Below are 22,968 nucleotides of genomic sequence, written 5' to 3' on the forward strand. Positions count from 1 at the left end.
AATTGTATCTCCTTTTTTTGTCGTTAAATTGCTTGATAGCTGTAAAAGAAGTGTGGATGAATTTGAAGTCTCTCATCAGCAACTTGACTCTAGCTATTCGATTACTTACAGAATCATTCACACCACCCTGGTACTGTCCATGGAGGTGTTTGAGCCTTTTGCTGGCTACTACTTTTTTAACATCCTGCTGATGGTGCTGCAAGGTCTGCACATCTTCTGGGCCAAGTTGATCTTGCGCATGGTCTATAAGTTCCTGAAAGGCGAGGTGAGAAAGAGCAGTGAAGCTATAGTGCGTCACGAGATGTCTCTGACATGTTTTCAATTGTTTTGCAGTTCTATTTCTTACGTGATACCACTTGATGCAAACAAGCAAAGAGTCCAATTAAAAGGACGACAGGGATCATCCAGAAAACTGAACCACAGTCAGCTTTATGTCCTCATTCACAGCCCTGTGGTCACAAGAAAATAAATCAGTGTCACTCACTCATTTGTTTTTGGACCTTCTTCGTAGTTTGTAGTGTGAAACCTTCTGTTTTCTTCCTCAGCTGGAAAAAGATGAACGCAGTGATGAAGAAAGTGAGGTTGAAGAGGAAGAGGAGGATAAAGAGGAGAACAAGGACCCAGGAGTTGACTGTTACTGGGAGAAAAGTAAAGACTCTCTTAACTCCAAACTGTCTATGCTCACCAACAGCTGTGTCCTTAACAACCTGGCCAACCACAGGTCGTCTGTGGTGGACAGAATGCGTAAAGCTCAGTAGAAACGTTCTCCGTCTGTTGTTTTCCTTTACTAATGTGAACTGGGTGTGTTCAGTCAGAGCGGTGTCTGTGAGTCAGATGATGCTACTGTCCTTCACTTTTAACTGTGAGAAACTGAAGCAGGAAACATTCTCTTTAAAGCCGGCGTCATAGCGCCCTGCTACACACAGGAAGCACAATCCTGAGCTCAGCCTCAGTAACGCTGTACAATGATCCATAATGATTCACTGTCTTTAAAGAGGGACGGCAGCCTTCATTTGAAATGTTTTGTGCTTGCTAATGTCCACTGTAGCCTTCACTGCACACGGTTTTCTTTTTATTTATTAGGCTCACGAAGCAAACATTTAAAAGTACAACAGAGATTATTAACACGGACATAAACCAATATCAAAACAAAAGAGCAGGTTGATGTATGTTCATGCGTAGATAGAAGTGCTCTTTAATTACTGTAAAATACTGTTACATTTAAATGCTGAAAATAAAATGATCATTTAGTCTTTCTACCTTTATTTCTTTTTTTTGTTTAAGATTTTGAAAACCACTTCAACTGGCTCCTCATATCGAAAGGAGCCAATTGAGGTGGTTCGGGCATCTGACAAGGATGCCTCCTGGGCGCCTCCTGGGTGAGGTGTTCCGGGCCTGTCCCACCGGGAGGAAGCCCCGGGGCAGACCCAGGACACACTGGAGAGATTATATCTCTCGGCTGGCCTGGGAACGCCTTGGTGTTCCTCTGGACAAGCTGGAGGAGGTGGCTGGGGAGAGGAAGGTCTGGGCCTCTCTTCTTGGGCTGCTGCCTCCCTGACCCGGCCCCGGATAAGCGGAAGAAAATGGATGGAGGGATGGATTTTGAAAAATATTTCAGTATGTGATTCTGTAGAATTAAAGTGCTGTGCAAAAGTCTTCCGCCACCTAGGAAGATGGGATTGAGGTGCAGCCATTTAGTCAAAAGTGTTTACGCAGAAGTGGAAAAAATTCATAGAAGGAAAAAGTTTATTGCTTGAAACCTCTTGAAGGGCATTCAAAGTTCTTCTTTGGATGTTCGCTGCCTTTTGTACTGTTCTCTGTGTAAAAAATCCCACACTGCTTGAATAATGTTGAGGCCCGGACTCTGGGGAGGACAGTCCATGATTCATAGTGTTTCATTGTGTGCCAGATGTATTTTTCTTAGATTCTATAAAAGAAATTGGAACAAATTATGTGTTTAAGTGGCAAAAAATACAATTAAAAACCATTTTGTTGGTAAGCTGTGTAGACACAACACTAGTTCATCCCAATGATCATAACAAAAAAATCAAATCTCATACAGTCACTGATTCATCATTAGGTTAGGTGCCTTTTTAATGATTTAATGATTTATAGAACAGTAATAAGAGTCTTAAATAAACACAAAAACTTTGAAAGATCTTCAGAAATCTTGGAGAACTGTTTGTGTTAATTTTCCAGGATCACTTTACACAAATAAGTAAGGGTGGCTAAAGAGTTCTGCACAGTACTGTAGTCTAAGAAGCGTCTGGACTTCTTTAAGTTGCTTGAAGACGTTTCACCTCTCATCCAAGAAGCTTCTTCAGTTCTAGGGACAAATGGAGAGTCCCAGATTTAAGCCCTGTGGGAGTGTCCCCCCAAGAGAGACATGGACCCCCTAATGATCCTCTACCTAATTACACGAGCCAAGGTGTGAAGACGGGTGTAGGTCACAATCAGCCAGGGTTTCGGGTGAGCTCATTGTGAAACCTGGCCCCACCCTATCATGTAAGGTCAGATGACCCAGGATGAGAGTGGGCGTTAAGGTGTCTGGGAAGGCAACTGGATTATAGATGGCCGACAGTTGGTGTCGTAAACCACCGCCTCTGTTCGAAGATGGTCGCTCACAGTGGACAGAGATGGCTTCTTTCACTCCTCTTTCAAACTGTCCAAAATGTGAACACTGGCATCCTCGAAAGAGTGACCTTTGTCCTTTAGATGGAGAAGCACCGCCGAGTCTTGTCCTGTGGAGGTCGCTCTTCTATGTTGTGCCATGCGTTTGTGAAGTGGCTGTTTGGTCTCTCCAATGTAGAGGTCTGGGCATTCTTCGCTGCACTGCACAGCATACACTACATTTTTGAGTTTGTGTTTAGGAATTTTGTCTTTGGAGTGAACCAGTTTTTGTCTGAGTGTGTTGTGGGTCTGAAGTACATTGGGATGCCGTGCTTGGAGAAGACTCCTGAGTTTTTCCGAGCACCTTAGACTATGATGACCTGGATGACCGAGAACCTTCACAGACACAGTACTGTAGATTAAACAGTGTCACTCTCACCGCTGTTGTGCATCGCCATCTGCTGGCAGCTTCTACAACCACACTAAGGAGGTCCACAGACTTGAATTGCAAAAATGTTTAATGACCATAATATCACTTTTATGTGAAACCTCTCTCTCTCATGAAGGAGTTTTTTTAAATGCACACATAGATATAAATGTTCCAGCAGGAGAAGAGACGAAAAACATTATGGTCTATGATGGAAGTCTTTCCATGATCCCTTTGTTTTGGAATAAAATCTCCGTAGCTCCTGATGGGTGGATAGAAGGATTCACTCTAGAAGTGATTCAGGCGAATACATCCATTCAGTTTGTTCACAAGAAAAAGCTCAACTTCTCTCTTTTATTGTTTCTCATGTGGGCTTAACAGTCAGTCGATGACTCATATTGTAATAATCAATAGTGTTTGACTTAATTCTTATATTATCAATGCTACTAAGAGCAGGACTTCTTCTTTTCTATTTAGTTTAAATCTATTCAAAATTAAATATGTAGAATAAAGTTGAAGGAATTTCTGAAAAACAACATTTAATTGGATTAAATCATGAAACTTAATTGTCCTCGCTTTCCTCTCTTCCTCTTTTCTTCTATATTTGTTTTTTCAATAATTATTATTTCATTCTTATTGTACTTTCTAATTCTGAAGTATTTCTGTTAATTGATTTCGTGTCATTCATCATAGCAAACACTTGCAGTTAATCTGCGACCTGTTAGTTTCATCCCAACCTTAGTTACTCCTTCTGTGCAGCAGTGTCAGCAGGACAGATTAAAAACAAAGCACTGGATAAAACTTGTTCACAGTGCTCTGCTCACTGAGTTTGAGCGGCTGGTGAACAGAAAGCTTATAAACTTTTTTTCTCCTTAACTTCTGAAACGATCATTTTTGTCTGGGAATTGAACTCAGTGCACAGTATTACTACATTCATCTTGCATTATAACTGGATTGGTGTAACTAACAAAGCTCTGTGCATGTAGTAGTACATGCCCACAGTAGCTGTAACCATTAAGTTACTGTCTTACGCTCTTTGCTGGGAAACAGCTTGAGGATGGACTCACCCTGTCAGAATATAGCATCCAAAAAGGTGGATTTCACCACGATGGAAGAAAACTGCTGTTTGTTTAATGTTTTAAAGTTGCATTGATGGTTATATACCCATGTCTTTCTCTCAGATTCCAACCCTCACCTTGTCCTGCGTCTGAGAGGGGGCATCATTGAGCCATCACTGAAGCAGCTGGCTCAGAAGTACAACTGTGACAGGATAATCTGCCGCAAGTACGTATACAAAACCAGCACACACAAATATTAGCGAGACTGAACTCATTCTCAGAGAGGTGAGGGGATAATTCAAAAGATATAAAAATATCAAAATGTTTTGAGCGGATTGCTAAAAACTGATTCCACTTGATTTCATCTTTTTGCAGGGTGCATGGGAAAGGTCTGAACAAGTAAAAACTTTAGTTGCTCCTTATGCACATGAGGTTTGACTTTAGGAAAAAATGCGTTATTAGCAAGGCTAAATAATTACTGAGTGGCTGATTAAATAATTTTCCTCTTTCAAAGAGCAGTTGGCAGAATCAAATTCAGTGGCACATTTTAGGTTGACTGGGAGTAAGCTCTCCCAGAGCTTTGGCTCCAAGTTGAGTGTTAGCAGATACATATCACAGCCCTCAGTAAAGCAGCGATCTACAGATTCCAGAAACAGTGAGTGATGTCATCACTCATCTCGCTAATCTAAACATTTCTGTCATCCGTCTTAGGTGCTATGCTCGTCTGCATCCACGCGCCATCAAGTGTGGACACACCCGCAACATCAGGCGGAGGATTCTGTAATCAGTGTGGGCCACTGATTACTGAGCCGTTAAAAATGTTCCATCAGATTGAATAAAACTCTTTTAAATGTGAAGAAAACTTTTTTTACCTCTTATTTTGAAATGTATTAAACATCAAAATGGAAGAAAACGTGATCGTAACACATTTAGTGCCATATTTAGATTTTTTCCAAAGTTCAGCTTAATCAGGATGTGAATATGAGCTGAATGATTAAAAGAAAAAAATAGATTATAAAGTTGGCCAGTATATTTTTCAAAAGCACATCAGATTCATCTCTAGTCTATGGGTAAACCAACAACACAACAACCCTGTGTTTTTAATTTTTATTTTGAAATAATATTACTGGATTGAATTTATAATTTTTTTTTAAAAAGTAACAAAGCGTTATTGAATGTAGGTAATAGTATTACATTTTGAGTTTGGATTTTGAGTCAGTTAGTCGCACCTGCAAATGATGGTAAATGGACTGGTTCTTATACTTAGGTACTCAGAGCACTTCCAAAACATCTCATTCATTCTTTCATACAAGCATTTTTTTCAGTGTCCAAGTATTTTCTATGCAATATTCACCAAAGAAAAAAAACAAACCCAAGAAAGAAAAAGACAAAATGCTGCATAAAGTGATTATAATGTTTGCTTTTATTTCCAAACCACCATGACGCGGCCCAGAGAGCCGACATCACTGTTCACATTCATCCTCCGTACAGTAAGGCTTAAAAAATGTCATATGATACAGTCTGTGTGATGAAAAAACTCTGAAGTAGACATTCAGTTTTTCCTTTTCTTTTTTTTTATGTATTTAATTATTCATACAGTACGGCCACAATCTCAAGGCCTATGGCATACTGTCCACAGCTAAAGGTAATGTGCTCAAAAGTAACAGAAGGCAGAAAACCTCTTACATTTCTTCAGATGCGTCACACCAATGAGAGAAACGTGTTCATTAAGATGTGGAGCTATTGTAAATAAGTTACTAAGTTAGTGCTCTGTTAGTAGATGATGCACAGCATATCATTCAGACTGGACAAGCTCAAAAGTCACTTATATTTACCTGTAAGACTAAGTGATGCATTTTAATTTCCTATGGTTACTTCTTAAGTGCAGCTTATTGATTTATATCATTTGAAAAACCATTGTTATGCTAACTTTAATTGCTTAATATTTCCTACTTACTACCATGAAGCTAAGTAGCTTACTGAGGAATCAAAAGTTTCCTAATACAAGAAATGAAGATGTGATAAAAGACAAGCCAGGAAAAACTCTTTTCTCCCCCTCTGCTCTTAACATTTGATCTTTGGTGTCAATGTTTAGATGCTGTTGCTATTCAAGTTGCACGTCCTAGATTAACCACATTATCGACAACTACGAGCACACGCCTTCACTATCCTTGAATAATCCTTTTGAAAAACTAACACTGGTCCTTCACATTACACAATATAGCTGCTAGATTACGTATGGGTAACTACAAGACCTGTGTGAACTGTTAACCCAGTAATAATTATGGCGTATGCAGGCTCTTAAATAAGCTAAACTTCTTTTTTTTTTTTGTCTTGTGCATTCACTTTTCAGCTCCTCTGTTTCTAAGCATGGACTCATTTTGTTGTAAAGATGAAAAACAAGGCCTCTTATTGTTCATATTGACACTGCATTGTGATTTTGGGTACAAAGGTGATCCTTATGAAAGACCAGAAGCACCAGTTCTAAATCCTAAATGACTAGCATTGTTAAGCACTTACCTTATAAGTTGGTTTATTGCACTGAGTGTTACCCTCGAAAGCAACATGAAGCATTACGTTAAGTCGGGACAAGCTCTACCATATATATGCTGCTGCTCAGAGTCAGCGCCTGCGTGATGTTGCCGTCACTGCTGTGACACAGACCTTCCTGCAGCCGAGGTGGGTTTTGTGCTTGAAGAGGACCGGGACCAGCTCCTTCTTATTTACTGCTTCCTGCCGGAACCCCTGTCCTCTCTTCCATTTCTCTTACAGGTTGCACTCTGCCGTGTTTCACCCACCCTTCCTATTTGTCAATAAGTTTAACAAGGCTCTGGCGGAGGTCGTTAAGGTCAAAGATCTTGATGTCCAGAATTTCTATGGCTCTCTGGATCTCAGTATCCAAGCGATCCCGGTCCTCCAGAGAGTTACTCAGGTTCTGCTCCGTGTTCTGGATGCGACGTTCCAGCTCTGAGTTTCGCATCTCCGTCTCCTGAAGTGAACGGTAAACACAGAAAAGGCAGAGGGAAATATTAGAAGGTTATTAGAAGAACCTGATAAGCAATGAAAACATGCCGAGTTACTGTAAAAACGTCACTCCTACCCGTAATCTGTGGATGGCCTCGTCACGCTGATGCTCCATTTCGTGGTACTCTGCTTTTTTGCTTTGCAAAATGTGAATTTCCTAGAGAATGAATGAAAGGTACTCATCAAAAAGTCAGTTTTTATATGTTTTTGTTGATGTGTCATGTCATTCCTTGTTATTTAGCAAATATCCAACCTCATCTTTAGCCTTCAGCAAGGCCTCCAGCTCCTCCAGGGACTGGGTCAGCTCATCCTTCAACAGATCACTGGGGCCGTGGGCTTCAAGGTCAGCCACCTTACAAAACACACCAATGCAAATGTTGTGTATGTAGGACAACGTTTTAAAAAGCTTTTATTTGGTCCAGACTATTACTGGTTTCAGTCAAATTATTTTTCCCTGGTCTACTTAAAACAATTGAACTATAATGAGAACAAAGACAATGTGAAATGCAGATCAGAGTGACCTCATGTTTGGTTCGGTTTCTCAGATTGGTTGAGATGTAGGGAACACCTTGGTCAGCCATTCATGCTCACAAACACACCTCTGACCAGCTTAAAATTAACCTTACGTGGATGTTTTTTGACATCTTTGCAGGCACAGAGAGAGCACGAAAACTCCACACAGAAAGGCACCAGTCGGCCCATCTAGCCTAGTTTAACACTCTATCCTGTGCAGCTTTTCTCCAACACAATCCGCCTCTTCCTCCGTCTGCCTTGGTTTCATAAGAGTGCTGTGGAAGAGGACAAAATGCCACAAAGACGAATTCGCACGCTGGCTGGCACGTCACCATGTGTACAATCCAGAAATAGCTTTGGTGGGCAAACACAAACAGCAGCACTGCTTTCTATGCACTGAAAAGGAAGCCCTGAGCAGTAAAGTTACACATTTTTGCACCATGCCATTCAGTCTAAGGTGGAGGTTATGGCTTGATCACAGTTGATATAACATTATTTAATACAGCTAAGCAAGAATCTGTGGACACACTGTTATCTATGAGATCAAATAGCAGAATAGCATGCTAACGTGCAGAGTTAGCACTTGATATTATATACGTGTAATGTTTACCATGTTTATCATGTGCTGATTAGTCTTTGAGGTATTTAATATTCAGCTAAATAAACTGATTTCTGACCTGATGATGTCACTGCGATCACTAAAGTTATGACACTCCATCCTAAGGGAATAGCTATGCCAAATTGTATCCAAATCCTTGATGACTATTGCTACGTCAAGCTATAAATATTAACCAAAGTGTGGCTCTAATATAGTATCTGCATAGACATTAGAATTCACCAGGAATAAATGTAAACATGGTTACCCATCCCACTGAATTTTACAGTCTGGATTAAGGTAAAACACAACCAAAATAACTGAAGCACAGCTAAAAACATTAAAAGGACTTATTCTAGCATTCGTCAGAACGTTTTGATGATGCACTCAGTTTGGACCATCCATCTATTTTCTTATCGGCTTATCCAATTTAGGGATAAGCAGGGCTGCGGAAGCCAATCCCAGCTGTGCCAGGGCAAGAGATAGGATGCACTCTGGACAGGTCACCAGCCCATCACAGAGATAACACGCAGAGACAGCCATTCATGCTTACTTTCATGCCTATGGCCAGTCAAAATCACCAGTTAACCTACAGTAACATGCATGCGTTTGCACTGTGGGAGGCAAGAGAACCCTCTACACCGAAAGGCCCCAGTCCCTGCACCACACTGTAGTAATTCAGACATAAAAGCCTAAAGATTTTAACAACGACATGAAACGTAAAGGTGAATAACAAGAAAACTCAGACTTTTAACACCTATAACTCTTATCAAAGCTAAAGAGCTCATCAGCGGACAGAATTAAACTTATCACAGAGAGCGCTCAACTCTGTTTGCTTTCATTCACACCTACAGATGGCTCACAGCGTTCACCTGCAACAATAAGCGGCTACTTCTACTATAATGAAGTCGTAGAAGAGCAACACTTTAACGAATGAAATCCTCATTGCATTGCATTTCATCTGAGCTCCATGAATTAGAAAGAAAAACAGAAGGACACCTCCAAAAACACCCCGAATGCCCCGTTGGATTATTTTAAACCGCGTATGGTTTAGACTCAAAAGAAGAAAAGAGGAAAAAAAAGAGAGAAACAAGTGGATGCCAACTCCCTCTGGTGATTTTTCATTTTTTCCTAACTGGGGCATTGAAAGTAGGATATTGCTGTCCTACAAACCCCCCTCTCCTTCTCACACACACACCACCCCGGAGACATGAACCATTTTCAGCCACCTGGTCCCCTTCCTCAAACAGTAGGAACTAGCTCGGTCCAAAGGAGACGGGGTTCTCACTTGTATGATTTAATCAGTCGATGTGGACCAAAATAGTGAAAGCTGTTTCTTGCTGAAATACCAGGGGAGCGCTTACGAATTAAACAGTAGTGATCGATACTGTAAGGCTGGGCTATAATGGAAAGGGATCGAGGTGTTAAAGCATCAAATCAGAGAGGTTTGTAAATGTCAGCCTGAGGCGAGGTCGTCCCCAGAGGAATCAGCTCCCAGCAAATATGAAAATACCTTTTATTGATGAGTGGGTACAGGGAGGGCAGAGGCATCTGCATCCACCGGAGCCTGAGAAGTAATTCAAGTGTAAAACCCTCGTGAGGCTCTCGGTGTTTAGACCGAACTCCCTCGTGGCGAAACGTGAAATTTGGCGTGTACTTAGTGAACCGCTTCAACCAGCGCAGATAACGCCTTGATTAAAGCTTCTGAGGGAAAAAGCCTGCAGCACAAGTCAGAGATTGATGGAGTGTGTTACCAGCAAAGCTTCCTTTTTCTGAACAACCAGTTTCAAAACAAGGAAATGAAGTGTCTGCAAAGGACGACCCAATCAAAAGCAGCAGGGCTTCGCTCAGCAGCGTAGAGGCACACAACCCCAACCCGAGTCTTGCAGCAATATCTCTCTGTTGCTTGTCCAATCTTACTTGTGTTCCTGTTCCACAGCTTTACACTCCAGAAATGATCACTAGGTGTGACCTTAGCCATTAGTTTCTACTCCACAGGTTACTGCAGAGTTGTATAAGAGCTTCAGAGGCCAGAGGAGAAAACTTCTCAGCTTTTAGACTCAGAATTTTAACTTTTTGTTAACCGTATGTCTCAACTTTTAGGTCACAGATGGTGCATTATCATGAATAACTAATCCCTCCGTTCTTTAAACTCCTTATTGTGCTGATAGTTGGTGGATGGAGCCTTCTCAGCCAGAGTACATTAGACAAGAGGCGATGTGAGGCAGTGGGAAATTCTGAGTGTGTCTTTGGACCACTGGAGGAAAGTGAAAACCCAGAGTACAGAGATATTTTAATCTGCGTCTTTGCTATTGAAAACAAATTATTATGAAATAAAACAATAAGATCATTCAGCCAATTTCAGCATCTGACTCCAGCACTCTTTAGTAAAGCTTCGATCACCCGAAAATGACTTTTTTTAAAACGCAGTTTCAAACCATCTGCTTTAAAATGATTTCGTTTACAAGGTGACTTTCTGCTTAAGCATCCAAAGCAAAACTCACATGTGGGATGTTAGAGTCTCACATAAAAGTTGGAGTGCAGGGATACAAAGAAGCTATGAAGACAAAAGCTACTATACATAATAAAAAAGTGGGAGGTTAAAAAGTCCTGGGAATGAGGAAGAAGAATTTAGTCTGCAGCGTGTAGGTGTACCCAAAATTAAAACATGTACTCTGTTGAGCTTATTGTACGTTTATTTTAGGTCATTATGCCTTCATTAGATTCTGAAAGTTTTAGACAGGTACATGGGGAGAGATGGGGGCGTGACACGCAGCAGGAGTCCCAGAGTTAATCCAGATCTCCTGCTGCATGAGCTCAGCAAAACACCACTTTTTCCCCAGCTTTTTTAAATGTATCTGTGGCCAGACAATTTTGGATATTATTGGCATAAAGCTTAGTAATGGATCTCATTGTTATTGTTCACTGATGAAGTAGTAGTGATGTATACTCTTAGTGGGGTTTTTTCCCAGTTCAGATCCAAGGAGTTTGATTTGTAGCAGTCATAAAGATAAAGAGACAAAACCAACAATCCAGTAATTACTATTAGCAAACACTGGGATGGAGGATCCCAGTGTTTGCTAATAGTAATTACTACTTTTAACAAGAAAAAAAACATCCTAATAGGTGAGACTTCAGGGTGAACACACTTCATCAGAGCATCCTCAAACTCCCTGAGGCTCACCTGGTCTCTGAGTCTTTCGGTCTCCTCCTGATATGCTGTCAGCTGTTTCTTCCACTGCTCCACGTTAGCATTCGCTTCATGCAAAGCTGCCACCAACTTAGAGTTGCTGTCCTGTAAAGTGAAGAGCTCAGCTTCCAGGTTCATCTCACAAATAGACCTGAAAAACACGAATACCAATACACATCTACGTCAAATCCAAAACTACGCACCGTGCCTCCTGCCCTATGGCAGCTGGGATAGACTCGTTTCATCAGTTGCGGTTTCAGTGAGCTGGACCTTAACTTTAGTGTAAAAAATGTTAAAGTTCCTCACAAAGAAGAAAAACTGTTTCTTATTAAAACAAAAGCAACAATGCTTTTTAGATTTTAGATTTCATTAAGTGGAGTCATATCTGACTCTGTATACCGCTATATAAAATTGAGAAAACTGATCAAACAATGCAGTGCAAATTTAGCTGATTCTGATTCAGGTACTTACAAATCTTTACAGGTAAAAAAAGCTTATGCAGTGTTAGTAATAAACAAAACTGCCACATGTTGATGACTTCAATATTAAATCGAGTCTTGTGTCAAGCACTGCAACATGAGGCTAAACACAATAGCTGGTTGTGGAGTAACAAGCAAGCTGTACTGCTGCCAAGAGTCTGGAACATGATGAAACACTGATGGCCTGGTTAACACAATCACAGAGCCACTACACAAGTGTTAAGGAGGCTGTAGCCTGCAGCCGCACACCTAAAGGGCAGACGGGAACTTATTTCACAGGTCTGGTGACAGAGCAAAGAAACACTTATTAAAGCCCCGACCCGGAGAGTAGAGATCAAACTGAGCGACTGCATCAAGAGACGTTGGAAAGGTTCTTCAAAAAACAACTGAGGCTGACATTTGTTTCCATCAGGAAAAAGACAAATGGAAGATGACAGATAAAGATTTGTGTATTTTTTTCACATCTTTCCATCACAGTTCTTCAGTCCCCACTGACGTTTGTTCCAGTTTAAAATGATGTGACCTTGAAACTTCTTTATCTCTGTGGCTTTAAACTGAATTTCCTGCACATTTGATGAATGCATGACTTGTAAGCGAGTAAGAAAAGCCAGTTCCCACTCCATGAGTCCACTTTTATGCCGCCTGCACAGAAGACATATACGATGATTGAATTTGATATGCTCTCTTCATCTTTGATCCTTTTCCTTTGCTTTGTCCTACATCTCCAAAGCTTGATGTTGTAAACTGGCCACACTTTGCCATGGTAACCGTTGCTGCTTTCTTCGTGGTAATTGGACTATAGGGTATAAAAGCATTGTGGGTGGCTCAAAGCACTGAATGGAGGGATGCTTCCAAGCCTCATTCAGTGTTATGTATGAGTCAACACTTCGACAATGGCCTGTTCATTTCCTTAGGAGCTTCACAAACTGAATGACGTCAGCGGCGTTAATTAACACAGAAAAAATGAAAACCATGATAACACTCAGGAAACAAAAGGTAATGGATTGTCTGGTTAAGTGCAGCCAGAAGCACAGTCCACTTGAAATTTGAAAAACCGTCATGATGTTACAAAGACCGTTTGTAAAACACAGTGCGTGGTTACAGCAACTACTAGATTGTTATGCTTTTCCGTTGGGGTGGCCACGTAGAGCGGGTCATCGACCAATCAGAATGTCAGTGGCTCAATCTCTGACCCCTATAAGTCCACACGCTCAAGTAGATGCTGGATGTCCTTGAACCATTCAGGTATGTGTTAACGCAATTCCACAATCTTCCCAGGATTGGATGTTCAAGAAAATGAAACCCAAGATCACAATGTGCAATACTCACAGAAGTTTCAAAATCACCGAGAGTTACATCTCAGACTCATTAGAGGTTAGTGTGGTAACCTCTAATGAGGTTACCACGCTAACAGTGTGCCCCACGGCACACTGGGGCAATGTGCTGTGGATAGACGAGACCAAAGCGGAGAAGTTAGGCCATAATACACAGCACCAGAAAACCAAACACAGCATGTCAGCACAAACACCTCATACCAACTGTTAGGGGTGATGATTTGGGCTTGTTTTGCACCTACAAAGTTATTGAGGGGACCATGAACTGCTCCGTATATTAAAGTGCTCTAGAGTCAAATGTGAGGCTGACAGCTAAAACTTGGCCCAAACTGGGTCACACAACAGGATAATGATCCTAAACACAGCAGCAAATATACAACAGTATGGACAAAAAAGAAGGCGTTACAAGAGGCCCAGTCAAAGTCCACCTCCAACCTGATTGAAATGCTGATGTGAGCTGTGCATAAATTAATGCCTGTAGGCCTTAATGAGCTGAAGCAGCGGTATAAGGAAATGTGGGCCTGAACTCCACCACGGTGATGTGAGAGATGACAAATTAAGTTATTAAATTCAATTCTCACATGACTGTATGCATCTGTAAATACAGTCTGTTCATATTCTAAAAAGCCAGTCTTCCTCTTCATAATGGCTAAATGCAAAAACATAAAACTAGCCGTGCTGCGCTGATGCAAACCCAGGTATAGTGGAACTGCAAAGACTTGGCATTACCAACATGGCTGTCGAGTTGTGAGATTTACCTAGAAAACCTTTTTCACTGAACAAGGTCACGAGGTGTGTTTGAAATCAGGCTGTTTCAGCTCTCAGTAATGAAACTTCAAGGCTTCCTTGGTTTCATTTCTCTCTCTCTCTGTGTGTGTGTGTGTGTGTGTGTGTGTGTGTGTGTGTGTGTGTGTGTGTGTAGTTACCCCTCAGAGAGCATCTTTTTAATGCGCTCCTTCTCAGAAGACAGGGTGATGTCTGCGCTCTGGCTGCGAAACAGCTTGTCCTCCGGTCCATTCACGCACATCACCGGTGGAGACTGGAGTTCATCCGAGAGGTCCTGAGAAACACATCAGTAAATGGACTCTCATAATAACTAATGCAGAATTATTAAGAAATAAAAAAACGGACTCTGCATTAAATGGATTTATTCAAAGTGAAGAGAGACCGCCTGCTTTTAGATGTTAAAATCCCATTCAGGTCAAAGTCTGCATATAAAATCAAACAAAGCTATACAGCTCGTGATAACAATAATAAATGACTCTCTCTTCGCGGTCTTGTTCTTGATGGACTGACTGCTGTAACACGATAGTTTTAGCGTCCGCTTCGGTCTGATAAATGAGAAGCTTAGAGCTGTCAGCCCATCAGAGAAGGTATAAAATGTATAAAACTCAGAGGCAAAAAGAAAAAATAAAGATGCTTCCTGCACACGTGTTTTACATTTCCTCTAAATAACGACTCACCTGTGAGAACTGCAGAGGAAATCCGTGAGGTGGAAAAAACGGAAAAGAAGAACATATCACCACGAAGCACACAACACGAAACCACCTTTTCAACACATCACAGTCAGAAAGCGTGCTTTGCGGACTGATCGGTTATGCAGTGCAGTGCCACTTAGCAAGTACAATGAATTGAAGCAGTTGGCAATTTTCTGGAGCTTTGGCTCTCCCAATGTGTTCGTTAAATCGATCGGGAGTGAGAGACGTCACTTGGAACCTGCTCAGCCGTAGAATTAAAAAGGAAATAGGCATGTTCCTCAAGATCAGGCAGATGTAACTGAAGGCTGATTATTCTTTATTGATGAAAAAGGGCCCTGAGCTGACTACGTTTTTAATCATTAGAAGTGTTTCAAGTCAGAGGCTTCTGGGTAGCTGTGGGGAGAAAATGTGAGTGTGGTGTACTGCTGAGCAGCATGGGATAATTTTACCATCGTCCTAGTTTTCCTCACTTTCACTTCCCTCTGAGACAACTGACCCAGCTCACATTTCTTTTGCTTTTCGTTCCCCTCTCTCCCCGTCCCTCCTTTGATTTAGTCACAGCGGTCCTGTCTAATAGCTGAGCTGCAGCAAGTAATACAGGTGCATTCATCTAATTATCTAATTTCAGTCTTGAAATGCCCAAAATGTGCATGAATAACAGAGGTTTCACATTTACAGCTTCTCGGTGACACTCACAAACCTTTGCTCTTCTTTCATGCTCGTGCTTTCTAAAAGGACGGCGCTCACCTGAGGAGCAGCGATGGTGAGCGCAGTGTTGGCCAGTTCTTTGTCCTGTGACTTTTCTCGCGCCAGACGAGCTGCATCTTTCACTTCCTTAAACTTCTCTGCAAACTTTACAGGAGAGGGCAAGTCATGAACTAGACAATGCAGCACAAACCCTCTACGAGAAATGGATGGCACATTTTTAAAAGTGCTGTACTTTGGCCTACCTGATGCAGTTGCTGCTCTGTGGCAAAGCCCAGACCGTAGACCGTGTTGGCGCGGCTGTCAGCCCACTGACCAAACTTCTGAGACGTCTTAGTAAATGTCATGCTGGGCGTAACAGTGCAGTTAATAATTGCCTGCAGATAAAGAGATAACAGAGGCCGTCCCCTTAGGTGCAGGTGAAGAGAGCAGATGGCTCTGGGAGCAGACGCTATCTTCCTTCTTACACTATGGCAATATACCAACATGCTCTAACTGAGGCACTGCAAGTTATTATTTTTATTTCTTATGATAACTTATGACACATTTCACCAGTGACTGGTAACATTTTACTCTTACTTTACTAAGAAGGTTATCAAAATGCAGTTTTAACCGTAGATGACCTCTCCACAAATTGAGGCAGAATATGGAGGAACAACTCGATAATTTAATGCATCAACTTATGGACCTGGAGGAATGCTGAGAAGAACCGGATGAGGAAGAGCATGAAGAGACAAAGAAGGAAACTTTGGAGCAGCTGGATGAATTCAATGACTTATGTCAGGAGATGAGATAATTGTGGATGAGCTCAGTGGCTGATGAGCCGCTGGAGGCTTGGCTGATGCCTCCAAAACCTGGGAGTTGATACAACTCTTTCCTCGAAGCAGCCGAGAACGACTGAGAATAAGACAGGCAGAGATGGACCCGGATGTGATGATGGGGAAACTGTTACCAGATGTATACACGCAGCAGAAAATTTACATCCTCACAGCCTTGAGAAAACTTGGAGAGAGTCTTACTCCAGAAGATGAGACTTTTCTCACTGAAAACACCACAGCGACACCCAGACTCAGTTTGAAAAAGTGACTGCAAAACAAGGGTTTTAATAAAAAAATTAAAAAAAAATGCTTTTAGTTAGCTGTGGTGTGAAAACCAATTCTACAGATGTGCCTGTGGCTGCTCAGAAGATCCACCAACTGGGAGGTAAGTGGTTCCCTGGCTGATTGCTGACGTATCCCTGGGCAGATGTAATGATATTTATATAGCAGTTCTTCTACTCTGAGCACAAAAAGTGCTTCATTCACTCAAACACATCTCTATTCTTAAGCACCGTATCTATTATACTAAAACATCCCAGTAGATGCAACTCCATGTCAGTATCTTGGCCAAAGATGCTTCAACTTGAGGATACTGGAGTAACCAGGAATTAAACCACCGACCTTTCAGTTGATAAACGACCCGCTCTACCTCCTGAGCCTCAGTGGGAATGTTAGGTTTAAAAGAACTAAGGCGAATGGGTGAGAGCAGTAAGTAGAGTAGAAAAGTGCTATATAAGTACCAGTCCATCTATTATTTAATAACTAGACAACATCTCAATATGCATTTTCCTACTGAATTCCACTATTTTTCTCATCCAAATAAATACCGCATGATATTCACTTTGTAAATTACATTTCCAATTAAAGTAAAATAGAAAATAAAGCATGTCAAAGGGAAAATCCCTCTGCAGACTTACAGTGAGCACTGAAGGAAGTGAATGTAATGTCTGAATGTATAAAGCGGGACATATTTTGGGAGTAAAGCCCGGCAGGTGTTAACGTGTTTGTTTGTGGTCAAATTTAGTCACACCAATGGAGTCACAGCAGAGCGAGATCGATATTAGTAACTGAAGCGTCCCAAGATCAAAGTGAAGGTCGGGTACGCCAGTGTGCCCCACCAAACCATACACACTCTCTTTACGTCCCCATCACACCTTCTTCTGAATGTTTAATGCACCTGTATCTCCCCATATGAAGACTGTGTACTGGTGTGTAAACAGAATGATTTAAAGGATGTGTGCAGATGTTGTAACAGGGTTCACATTTTAGCCATATCAGGGATGTGGCATCCAGCCTGGCATTTAACTCTGTGGTCCAAAGTTAAGTGTTTCATCAGCCACAGTATGAAAGGGGTGGTCTTGGAATTTAGCACTGATACTCACGGTCCCTACTCACTTTGTTTATTCCCATCAGTGAGATTGAGAGTTTTAATGCTTCCACAAGCATCTGGACATGTTGCTATTACATTTGGTTCACATTTCATAGTAAATCTTTGCGCACTAACATTAGAGACTTATGCTGGAGCATTTAAATCAAAAATAGGCCTCAGCAGAGCCTCACCACAGCTTTAGATTATATAGTAGCAAGGCCATGAACTGGAGTATTGAGCCGCTGTATTTGTATTACTGAACAGGTTTTGTTAAAATCAGCAGTTGGTTTGGCACAAACATTAATAGGAGGTTACCAGGATGCCATTTTCACGCATGTTCACCCTCGAGACCTGTTTCGGCAATTGCTCACACTTCTGCCAAAAGGGCAGCAGCTGCACAATCAAAACATATCTACCAGGTTTATCACATCATTCTCTGGGAAGTTGCCAAAGCTGGCTCTGTCCTTCCTAACACATGACCCCAAAAAAGAAAAAAAAGAAAAGGAAAACACACCTATTTATAAACCTTTACGTCATTTCCTGTGTTAGAGTAATGGAACTGAAAATACTAGAACTGCAGGCAGCTTAAGAAGAAGCATCCCCCACCCCTTTCCCCTCCAACCAATGATTACATGAACTCTGCGTTTGTGTGCCGACGTGCTTGACATAACATGCTGGATTCTAGCAGCAGGAGCAGCAGTGGCAGAGAAGATTACTGTGGAGCCAGACACCAGCCCTGGCAGGATTGGGCTACTGAACGGCCAACTGCTGCCTCGCGCTGCCTTCTGGGAGGCAGAAATGTGGGTCACACTAGAGGTGATAAGATGAGATCAGATGGGTCCCCTCCCCACCCGCCTAATCTAAATCCACAAGCCCGGACCAAAGATGCTCTGGCTGCTGATGTGTTGAGCTTCGATTTGGTTTAGTTTGTTATATAATTCTTCACCTCACAGGACTTCTGGTGGGAGTGTGGTTGATGAGTAAAAATTCAATCTGAAGCTGCTGTTTGTCTTGCTTTTTTAGACCTGTGGCATTATTTCAAAACCCCCTTTTGATTCCAAAGCCATCAACTTTTATTTATTACTTCTAGACAGCAGATCTGTATTTGTTTATTGTTGTTTCTCCCCCTGTCCATCTTTAATCTGTCTTCTTTGCTGAATCTAAAACTCACCTTTGTCCCGCCCACGCTAATGATGCGATACACGTTGCGGGTAGCATCGTAGAAGAAGGACACTGTGACAGCATGCTTGCTGGCCGGTATCCAGTTCCTCTTGGTGGTGGGGTCGATTTGGAAAACATGGGCCCGGGCGCTGAAGATCGGCTGCTCCCTGAAGGAGGAATCACAGAGGGATGAAGATTAGATGCTGTGAGAAGGGAATGTCAAAGTAAAAATCCCTCTGCAGACTTACAGTAATGTGCACTGGCACTGAAGGAACTGAATGTAAAGTCTAAATGTATAAAATGAGCATCAAACCATTAAAATATGGTCCATTAATAAAACCGTTTTGCTTAAAAATCCTTTCTTGTTTGCATGAAAAACACAAATCTGTCTTTTTTTTCATAACAGGACATCTCTGTCTCCCCTGTCATCCAGGGACAGATCATCCTTTGGCTATCTCCCACTATTTTTCCTGCGTCATCCACCAGTCAAACAGGGTTAGCTGGCAAAGCATGTTGACTAGAACTCTCTGAACCCTCTCCCGAGTCGTCATCCTCCACGCTCTGATCTGCGCCTGGCAGGTTTTGCTCCGATGTATCCTGGATACGAGGTAAATATATCAAAGCAACACAGTCAGTGGTGCCGGGAGGTGGTTTAGCCACTGCCCTGTGGTGTGAGCAGCAGCACTGCTAACCCCTCTTTTCTCCTTAGCAGGGGTGAAAGTGAGTATCACAAGAAGACGCTGCTGTCATTCACTGGTATAGAAATGCAAATCAGAAGAGCTGCTATGTAGTAAAGTAATGAAATAGTTCAAAAAAGGAAAAAAAAGGACGCACTATAGCTATTTCCAGTGGAACTGCATTATTTTGGCTAGTCTTGGTGCAGTGACCTCATTGTAAATACAAAAACCAACAATGGTTTCTCTGGATGCATTTCATGTAGACATGGTTGAGATAACCTGCTATAGCTCACACTGACCATCAGATTGGAGAAAGGTGCTTAAAAAAGGGACTTTGCTGTTGGTGCCAGACAGGCTGGTCTGAGTATTTCGGAAACTGTTGATCTACTGGGATTTTCCCGCACAATCATTTCTAGGGTTTACAGAGAATGGTCTGAAAATATCCACTAAGCTTGTTGATGCCAAGGTCAGAGGAGAAGGGCCAGCCTGCTTCAATTCTGACCCTACCTGGGAGGCAACATTCATTCAAATAATCACTCATTACAACCAAGTTATGCAGAAGAGCATCTCTGAATGCATAACACATCTAACCTTGAAGCAGATGGGCTACAGCAGCAGAAGCCTAACCCTTTCAACTATGTTCCAGTCTGATAATAAGCCATGCTGTAATTCTGCTTTTCAGTCACTTTAACTCTGCTGCCTGCGGCTTTTATGCTTCCTGATTAAGATAGGAAACAGCATAAAGGTCAGCCCGCTGTGACCTCTGCAGAAAATGGTAAAAACAGGTCATCTGTTAAGCCCAAGGGGAATAAAGCTACTAACCAGTTATCAGAAAGTCAATGGACCATCAAATAATCTGTCATATTTATGTTATTCTTTATTTTCCATGAAGCCCATGACTCAGTCAATAAGGTCATTGATGTCAAACAATCATAAAGTGCTAGTTTTACACAGAACATAAAATGGGTAAGAGTGAAGGTGGACCTGCTATTAACTCTAATATCATCCCATCACTGCCACGCTTTCACCTTGCCTGAGGTGACGAGCTCTGCCACATAATATCTGGCATCCGACCGAACAACGCGGACCGCTTTGCAAACAGAACGAACCAGGAATCAACCAAACGGACAAACACAGGCTGTAAACGTGTTTGTGTCAACATGTTTAGTTTCCTCTCGCAGAAAACGTTTGAAACACAAAGGTGGTCAAACTAGTGTATGTATATGCTGAAAGAAATGAACAGTGTAGTTTTTAATGGCAGCTGCATTTTAATAGAGACAAAATATGAAACAAAAACCTTATGTCTGGAGCTGCATGCATGATTTTGACAAATGGGCTGAGGATGATTGTTGAGGAAGGTGGTGGATCAGCGGGAAGAGATTGTTAATGATCTGAACTGCAGTCACCAAGAACACCATTGGTAACACAGGATGATGCAATACATCGAAATATTGCAGCACCTGCAAGTTCCCCTTCTCAAGAAGGCACGTGCACACCTCTGTCTTCAGTTTGCCAGTGACAATCTCGATTTAGAGAAGGTTTGCGAGAAAACCAATATCGAGCTCTTTGGAAGAGAAATGCTGAGTTCGACTAAAAGAACACCATCCTCTACAGACAAGCACAGAGGTGGAAACGGACGGGGCCATGTACCATGAAACTGTGGATACTGTCAAAGCACCAAAGGAGTGGCTAAAGAAGAGATCATAAAGTGGTGCAGCCAGGCTCCAGACCTCAATCTTACAGAAAACGGTTGGAGGGAGCTGAAGCATCAAGCTGCATAGCAGCAGTCAAGAATTTCACTCACTGATCTGCAAATCAATTATAACTTTTATGTGATGTTTATTTTTCTTGTCGAATGAAGTGATTCACCAGGGGATCGAATAATTATTTCCCCCTCTGTTAACTGAACAGCAGAACAATTCAATTACTTGACCTTCATCCTCAGTAGAGGGGGTGGCCTACTTAATGGAGGTCTCTAAGCATGATAACAAAGCCTGGGAGTGATTAGACAGGAATTAGTGTGTTCATCCTGAGGCGTAGCTCTGACCTCTGTCACTAACTACAATATCTAAAATCTGTTTCACCTGGTTTCTTTTGATCTAAATCTTCTAAGAGAAATGTTAAACACTACACAGTCTGATTAATAAAAAAGGAAGTGAGGCAGCAATAGGAAATATCTACATTAACGTAAGTGAAAGTAGGATTTTGTCATGGTAACACCTGCTCCCCTAGGATGGCCCCAGAGTCTATACTTCTCCTCCCAATCAGCTGAAAATGGTTTTAAATAAACTAAGCTGGGGCCGCATGGGGCTACATAACAATATGTCTTAATTTAACAGATTCATTAAGTCTGAAATGAAACCAGAGCGCTGCTCCAGATGTGCTCCACAGCCAACATCAGCAGAGCAGTGATAAATGTTCATCTGCAGCCTTACTACTACAGTTTTAAACTCACTACAAATGATTGCTTTAAATCAAAGCTTAAGTCCCCCTGATCTGATAACAAGATCTCAAAGTATTTGTGTTAGATTTATGTAAAGTGTCTGCCATCCCAATGTCACATGCAAGTACAAGAAATCTAAATGCCTGGGTGAAAAAAAAAAAAAAAGAAATAGAAAAGGACAAGCTGGTAGATGGCCATACCTTTCTCTGTGGTGAGGAAACATCTTAGAAGATCACCAAGACTTCTTTTCTGTGAAAGAAAAGACTGAGGATTGGTTAGACAACTGTTAACGTAAATAATAAAAAAATTATACCAGAAAAAAAAAACCCGGAATAATCATAAAAGTTTGTCCCTGTACTTTAACATTTTCCCCGCTCTTAATTCTTACTTAAAGTCTAGTTAAATCTGTGTCATGGATAGAGAAGCGCTTACCCCATTTCGGTGTAAAACCTCGTCGAGTCTGTTATCTAACAATATTTTGCGTCCTGAAACTGCTGCTGCTGTCCCAGTTGGTCTCCTCTTCCTTTCAGTCACAGCTACCAGATGCTTTATTCTTGCTTTATTCTCCAGGGGGGGGAGGTTTCACCGCAAGGCGCTGCACTCCGCCTGCTGCAGCCCGCCAAGTGGCACCGTCCTGCCCCGAGCAGCTCGCAGAGTCAGAAGCCGGGGAGAGCAGAGCTGCTGCGGACGGCAATGGCTGAAGTGACCGCGGGCTGTTCCGAGTCCATCTTCGTCCTGCCACAGAACACGGGACCTCTCTTTGTTTCCTCGTCTTTCACTGCTTATCCTGTACGGCCAAACCTCTCTGTTCTCCCCTTCAGTTGTTGGCTCTTCATCCGGCCGGCTGTTCGCATTCAACAGCCGGCAGTATAGTACCACCTGCTGGCTCTGCAGCCTCCAAACACCCGCTCCAGCTGTGTGTGACAGTCAGGTATGGAAACTATGTCAACGCGCCTGCATGTGTGCAGTGCAAACCGGAGCTTTAAGGTCTGCCTTGACCTAAAAAAGAAAAAGAAGAAGAAAAAAGTGAAGAGTCGTGCAACAGCCCATTTAGGACCTATTGGTGTAATGAAATTTTGCAATATGA

The 22,968-nt window shown here is 42.0% G+C and overlaps 2 protein-coding genes and 1 pseudogene across 7 annotated transcripts in view; 2 read left to right on the plus strand and 1 right to left on the minus strand.

Annotated features, from left to right (window-relative positions):
- LOC146497956 (ceramide synthase 2-like) overlaps positions 1-6,009 on the plus strand; it is a 12,101-nt gene extending 6,092 nt beyond the window's left edge. For 2 of the 3 annotated variants that reach the window (XM_085141270.1, XM_085141271.1), the window contains exons 10-13: positions 112-265; positions 546-648; positions 4,219-4,321; positions 4,807-6,009. In XM_085141270.1, the coding sequence (XP_084997396.1) occupies positions 112-265; positions 546-648; positions 4,219-4,321; positions 4,807-4,879 (433 nt within the window). In that variant the 3' untranslated portion in view covers positions 4,880-6,009. Of the gene's footprint in view, positions 1-111; positions 266-333; positions 423-545; positions 657-4,218; positions 4,322-4,806 lie in introns of those variants that run through there. The other variant, XR_014870851.1, reaches the window with a different exon arrangement.
- A 429-nt stretch (positions 6,010-6,438) lies between these two features.
- Positions 6,439-22,949, minus strand: LOC146497957 (homer protein homolog 3). 4 transcript variants are annotated; one of them, XM_085141277.1, is made up of 10 exons: positions 22,314-22,949; positions 22,082-22,130; positions 18,772-18,928; positions 15,659-15,790; positions 15,456-15,560; positions 14,157-14,269; positions 11,412-11,568; positions 7,373-7,471; positions 7,196-7,276; positions 6,439-7,084 (listed from the first exon to the last, which is right to left on the minus strand). In XM_085141277.1, the coding sequence occupies exons 2-10, from the start codon at positions 22,102-22,104 to the stop codon at positions 6,899-6,901; spliced, it is 1,053 nt and encodes a 350-aa protein (XP_084997403.1). In that variant the 5' UTR covers positions 22,105-22,130; positions 22,314-22,949; the 3' UTR covers positions 6,439-6,898. The 4 variants fall into 4 exon arrangements, with proteins under 4 accessions (XP_084997403.1, XP_084997401.1, XP_084997402.1 ...); XM_085141275.1 differs by having other exon boundaries at positions 14,157-14,290; XM_085141276.1 differs by having other exon boundaries at positions 15,447-15,560.
- LOC146497958 (protein LZIC pseudogene) lies at positions 16,051-17,106 on the plus strand (annotated as a pseudogene).
- Positions 22,950-22,968: the final 19 nt, after the last annotated feature.

The sequence above is a fragment of the Neolamprologus multifasciatus genome, chromosome 18 (assembly GCF_963576455.1).
Source record: "Neolamprologus multifasciatus chromosome 18, fNeoMul1.2, whole genome shotgun sequence".
In the NCBI taxonomy this organism is placed as follows: Eukaryota; Metazoa; Chordata; class Actinopteri; order Cichliformes; family Cichlidae; genus Neolamprologus; species Neolamprologus multifasciatus.

What these genes read in the sequence shown, in the direction of transcription:
- LOC146497957 (XM_085141274.1), bottom strand. Translation starts at nt 22,104, where the DNA reads ATGTTTCCTCACCACAGAGAAAG. An exon ending in TTTCCTCACCACAGAGAAAG is followed by an intron (nt 18,929 to 22,081) that starts GTATGGCCATCT and finishes TTCCTCCTTCAG; the next exon opens with GGAGCAGCCGATCTTCAGCG. An exon ending in AAAAAGATGCTCTCTGAGGG is followed by an intron (nt 11,569 to 14,156) that starts GTAACTACACAC and finishes CGTGTTTTTCAG; the next exon opens with GTCTATTTGTGAGATGAACC.